This window comes from Frieseomelitta varia, unplaced genomic scaffold (assembly GCF_011392965.1).
Source record: "Frieseomelitta varia isolate USP_RPSP 00005682 unplaced genomic scaffold, Fvar_1.2 scaffold_417, whole genome shotgun sequence".
In the NCBI taxonomy this organism is placed as follows: domain Eukaryota; kingdom Metazoa; phylum Arthropoda; class Insecta; order Hymenoptera; family Apidae; genus Frieseomelitta; species Frieseomelitta varia.
This window is the reverse complement of record NW_025110165.1, coordinates 137,650-143,570: the sequence shown is the minus strand read 5'-3', so window position 1 is coordinate 143,570 and position 5,921 is coordinate 137,650. Positions and strand designations below refer to the sequence as shown.

General features: G+C 46.1%; 1 protein-coding gene across 1 annotated transcript; it reads right to left on the bottom strand.

Annotated features, from left to right (window-relative positions):
* Positions 1-750: 750 nt before the first annotated feature.
* LOC122531800 (homeotic protein female sterile-like) lies at positions 751-4,151 on the bottom strand. The gene is made up of 3 exons (XM_043660006.1): positions 2,898-4,151; positions 1,895-2,383; positions 751-1,828 (listed from the first exon to the last, which is right to left on the bottom strand). Exons 1-3 carry the CDS (start codon positions 2,937-2,939, stop codon positions 815-817), a joined length of 1,545 nt encoding a protein of 514 aa, XP_043515941.1. The 5' UTR covers positions 2,940-4,151; the 3' UTR covers positions 751-814.
* Between the last annotated feature and the right edge of the window lie 1,770 nt (positions 4,152-5,921).

The following is a 5,921-nucleotide window of genomic DNA, read 5'->3' as shown; positions in this document are numbered from 1 at the left end:
GGATGTTAGCGAAAATAAATTATTGCCGCGTTTTTAATTTTTAACCCGTTCCGGCCGTTTTTTTTTTTTTTTTTTTTTCTTTTCTTTCGGAACTCTTGTTTGCTTGTTTGTCTGTTTGTTTGTTTGCCATGCGTTTCAACATCCCCTGTCTCGACGCTTCGTTTTTTCATTTCGCATACCCGCTCGCTGTGTATACCCTCTCTTTCATCGACAGGAACGCGTCCGCGCCCACCTTGGATATATATTCAATTCCTTATTCGCTAGAAACGACACGCTACGCGTATATGTGTGTGTGTATGTATATATATATATATGTTGTATGTATATTTATATATGTAGATATATATATATATATATATAGCTAGGCTCTATATTTTCGTTTTCACGCTAAATCAAAAAATAGGTCGGCAACGTTGATTGAATCTGATCTTCGACGTGTGCAATTCCGTATTCTCCTACGAGAGAGAGCCACTCCGCGAGACGACGAACGAGCAGATATTAGAAACGAAATCAAGACGCGCGAGACTCCCCGGAAGGAAAGATCCTCGAAGGATCGCGAAGAAGAAGAAGAAGAAGAAGAAGAAGAAAGTAGATGGCGCGTTCCCGTTCGAAAAAGAGGACGCAGAGGACTCAGAAGAAAAAGAAGAAGAAGAAGAAGAAGAAGAAGAAGAAGAAGGAACCAGAACGTTCGTGGAGACACGGAGTAAAAGAGAAAAAAAAAGAAAAAAAAACAAGAGACATCTCGCCTCCCCCCCACCCCGCAGCCGTGCCCTCTCGTTCCAAGAAAACGAACAAACCTGGTTGTCCTCCACGTTTACGAGGTCTTCATCTTTTTGTACGGTTGCATGATGACGCCGGAGCTGACCGGGATGGCGACCTGCGGTTGCGCCGCGATGGTCGCCGGGTTCGGGATCTGCGGTATCTGCGGGACACCGGGTACACCGGCGGCCGCGACGCCGGCCGCGACGCCAGGCATGCTGGCGACACCCGGTAGAACGGTGTAAGGATTCTGCACCGCGTAAGGATTGCCCTGGACGGCGGCGCCGGGCACCGAGGGTATCGACGCCTGGACCGCGTAGGGATTCGGCAGGATCTGTTGCCTCATCAGCGAGTACGGGTTGATGGGTGCGCCGGTGGGCGGTCGTGAGTAGGCGAGGATTCCAGCGGATAACGGGGACGTGAGGGCGCTGGGGATGCCGGCGAGGTTCGGTATCACCGGCCTCGGTGTGGCGGCTGTCGCCGGCAATCCAGCGACCGCCTGTGTGCCGGCGGCGGCGGCGGCCGCTGCTGCCGCCGGGTTCACCAGCGCCTGTTTGTTCAGGGCGACGCCGGTGTAGTTGAGCGCGGTGAGCTGATTGATACCGTAGGAGGCCTGCGACGCCTGCGACAGCTTGATCGCTTTCGCGTAATTCTTCTGGGCGACCTCTTTCGCGAGGGCGGCCGGGTCGAGGTGCGTGGGCAGTCCGGTGGCCGCCATGCCCAGGCTGTTGAGCATGTTCAAGCCGGCGACGCTCGAGGCGTTGTAATTTGACACCATGCTCGTGACCGACGGCACGTTCGTCATCGAGGCCATCGAGGCCATGTTGACGACGCCTGGCATCGACGTGAGACCAGCGACCGAGGTCAGCGGGCTCATCGCCGGCTGCACGCTGGCGGCTGACAGCGCCAATTGGTTCTGCAGCTGTTGCTGTTGCTGCAATTGGTGTTGTTGCTGCTGTTGTTGCTGATGCTGTTGTTGTTGTTGCTGTTGTTGCTGTTGATGCTGCTGCGCCTGTTGATGTTGATGTTGCTGATGCTGGTGTTGATGCTGGTGCTGATGCTGATGCTGGTGCTGATGTTGCTGCTGTTGTTGATGTTGATGCTGTTGTTGTTGTTGTTGTTGCTGCTGTTGCTGATGCTGCTGTTGCTGTTGCGAAATCGTCGATGGACTCGCGTGATTCAATTCGGGGGAGTTATGCGCGTTTTCCGACGCGTCGTGATTCTGCGTGGCATTCGGCTGCTTGTTACTGCCGCTACTGCTATTGTTACTGTTATTGTCGGCGGTCGGAGGTGGTGGCGGTGGGTTGTTGCAGGGATCCATCAGCACGCCATTGTTGGCGTCGGCGCAGTTATTCACTGTGGCGCCGCCGGTTCCCTGGGAGGAGGAGGAGGACTGAACCACCACCGCGTGGTGGTTGCTTTGCACGTTCGGGGGTTGCACGACCGATTGGTTAGAGGTTTGGGTGGGTAGGGGTGGTGTTCCAGTGTACTCACATGACACAGGCACGAACGGCTGCTGCAGCTGCATTAACTGTTGATAGGTCGTCGCGCCGGTCGGCTGATAGACCGGCATGCCGGACTTGTCGCCCGCCGGTCGTTTATACGGAACCATTCCTGGGAAGGCCTGTAAAACAGAATCGCGGAGAACGATTGCGATTAGGCTGATGTAATGACGTTTGTCGTTCGTTGGTTGAGGGGGGGAGGGGGGGAGGCGGGAAGGGGGAGGGTGAAGGCTTCCGGATGGCGCAACACGAAGAAACGTCGTCTCGTTCGACGACTTTTTTTTTCTTCTTACTCTTTCGTTTTCATGGACAGAAAAAAAACAACAAAAAAAAAAAAAAAAGAACACGGAATTTCGAAATCGTGATAGCGATTGGGCAAATTAGGCACGACTTTGAGTGAACTCGGACTCGCGTTCGATGTCCGAGGCAAATTTTCAAGAGACAAGCGGCGGTATATACAGAGTTGAATTCGATCGATTTAACGCGCTCGAGTTAACGCATCGACAGACGGTGTACGGTGACAGACTTGTGCGTGAACTTACGGCTATAAATCGTATCGTTAGGTATCGTCGTTCTTTTTTTTTTTTTTTGTGTGTTTTTTTCGTATGATTCAGTGATTTAGATTACTGCACTTACAAAGTTCTCGTAGTAGAACGATCCGACAGACTTCATGTCCATCTGCAACAAAGACAGGATCGGTTTCAACTAATTTCGAGGAGGAGGTTGTACGTAGTTGCGTCTGTATTTATTGGACTTTCGAGGGAAGATGAGACACAGAAGAAGATAGAGGGGGAGAGGGAAAAGGTGGAAATTGGGTATCTCGGAGAAACAGAATCAGGCATAGTCAATCGTCGGATGGATACAACACGACAAAAGTAGGTAACAGCAGTGATACTAATAGTACTAATGGTAACAGTAGTTGGTTAGTAGTTAGTAGTAAATAGTGGTGGTAGTAGTGTGTAAAAGTTGTGCCGATGACGCAGCTTGCGGCGACGTTCCTAAACGACGACGACGACGACGACGACGACGACGACGACGACGACGACGACGGCGACGACGACGACGACGACAATCGTTGGTTGGATAACTGTAAAATTCTCGTTTCTGTTTTGCTCTTTTTTCTTTCTCGTTTCGTTCGCTTTTTTTTTTCCTTTTTTTCGTTCGTTTCGGTTGATTCGCTATCTATCTTTTTTATCTATGTGTGTTTGTGTGTGTGTGTGTGTGTGTTTTTCATTACCATCTCGCAACGACATTCGTTTCTTTTCGTTTCTCTCGACAATGATGTCCCTGTCTCGAATCGATATCGAAGAAAGACGTGTCTGAAAGACCAGCCAGCTAGGAACGCATCGTGTCGCCGGGCCAATTAAGAGAGAAAGAGAGAAAGAGAGAAAGAGAAATAGAGAGAATCATTGGTCCTGCTTGAATTCAAAGAAAGTCAAAAATGACACGGACGATACTTGTTAACTTTGTTTTTTTTTTTTCTCCCTGTTTGAGCCTCGGGGAGCAACAGGAGACAAACAGACAGACAGACATAGACAGAGAGAGAGAGAGAGAGAGAAAGAGAGAGAGAGAGAAAGAGAAAAGGGAAAAGAGAAATTTGCTTTGTTGGTTGCTCGAACGAAAATCGAATCCTGCTTCGACCTTGTCACGTTCCCTCGGGATATCTGTACACAGTGTTGTAACGATAGATCGTTAAACGAAGAAGGATCGGAGGAAGAATCGGGGATCGTTCGATCGAAAGCTTCCTCCCTGAAAAGAAAAAAGGAAAAAGAAGAAAAGAAAGAAAAGGAAAGATATTTCGCTCTTTCCTTCGTTACAACGAGGAAACGGACTCGCGAAGAAAAAGCATCGAGCAGATACAAAACACGATGATATATACCGATGAATCGTCGATCATCGTTGGCGGACGAGAGGCAGCGAAACGAAATGAAAAAAAAAAAACATGTAGCGTCTCTTTTTTTCTTCTGTTCTTTCGTTTTCCAACGTGTTTCTTTCTTTTTTTCTTTTCTTTTTCGTTTTTTTTTTCCCCGTCTCTAGAAAGATTGAGTTAGAGAAGAAGAGAAAAAACAGAGAAGAAGCTGCACAGAGTTTCAGATGCAAAAGCTGAGTGAAGCTTGGTAAACGAGAGAGAGAGAGAGAGAGAGAGAGAAAAAAAAGAAAAAAAAGAGAATAGGTTCTTGTCGTTTTCGAAACAGAGGCGGCAACGAGCGTGAAATTGTTGAACTGTTTTTTGTTACGCGAGTACAAACGTTGCGTGTGTACATATCGATGCGAGAGAGAAAAGAAAAGTGTGAAAAAGAGAGAGAGAGAGAAAAAAAAGAAGATAGGTGCTCGCGAAACAACAGCCGGGACTCGGTGTGTGAGATCAACCAGATACATAGTACAAATCTCGGCGTGTAAAGAATGTAAATAGTGGCGGAAAGAGTTCTTTTGCCAGTCACAGAGAGAGAGAGAGAGAAAGAAAGAGAGAGAGAGAGAAAGAGAGAAGGGTTGGGAAACATGTCGCCAAGCTCAAGTGCAAGACACAAGTGGAACAACGTCTGTCCGTCCTTTCGTTACCTCAAAGTTTCTTCGTAAAGGAAAAAATCTGGGAATGAAAGAACAGAAAAAGAAAAAAAGAAAGGAAAAGGAAAAACGTCGACGAACGTCGCAGAAAGAAAGTTTGATACACGTTTGAAAAAGCGCGGACGAGAGTGGCTCCGAAGGTCGAGACCGTCGATTAAGAAAAAAAGGAGAAAGGTAAATAAAAAAAAAAAAAAAAAAAGAAAAAGTCAAAATAACACGACGAGAAAGACAGAATAAATGAGTAAAGGAAAATTACGAGAGAAACGTGAGAAAAGAGAGAGAGAGAGAGAGAGAGAGAGAGTAGCATAGAAAGTTGGCCTGTACGTGTACGTCAAGCATTCTACTGTGCTCTTAGCGAATTCGACGAATGTAATTGAATGAAAACGAAAGAAAGAAAGAATGAAAGAAAGAAACAAAAAGAGATCGGTCCACCTGCGAGCAACGTTTCGAGATTTGGAGAAAAGAAGAACGGAAAATAAGTTCACTCGGGGAAGAACAGTCGGAACACGGAACTTGTATATCGTAATGAACTTGTTTTTGTCGTTACTGCTGGACGTCGAATCAGTCTGTGAAATATTGTCCGCGTGTCGCGAGAAATGAAACGGAAAGAAAAGAAAAAAAAAAAAAAAGAAATGGGGAGAAAAGAAAAAAAAAAAAAAAAAAAAAAAAAAAGAAAGAAAGAAAACAGCAACTTTCCGAAAACGACAGAAAACGCGAATTTTTCTACTTATCATTCGGAGGAAAGAACCGACGTTGTTTATGATACGTCGACCATCGAACGTTCCCTTTCTCTTTTTTACGCGATTATTTATTTATTAGATACTACTAAGCTGTCCATACACTTGTTCTCAATGAATTAATAAAAAAAAAAAAAACAATAGAAAAATATGCAAACGCGTTTTAGTAGAGAGAAAAAAATACGATGGATAGAGAAATAGAAATAAGTATGAGGAAAAGAAAAAAAGGAAAGGGTACGAAAATAAGAAGAATAAGAGGTTTGACAGCATCCCTCGTTTATTTCTCCCTCACACTATCCTTAGAAGAAAAAAAAAAGAAACAAGGAGAATGACGAAAGAAAATAAGGAGACACAAGTG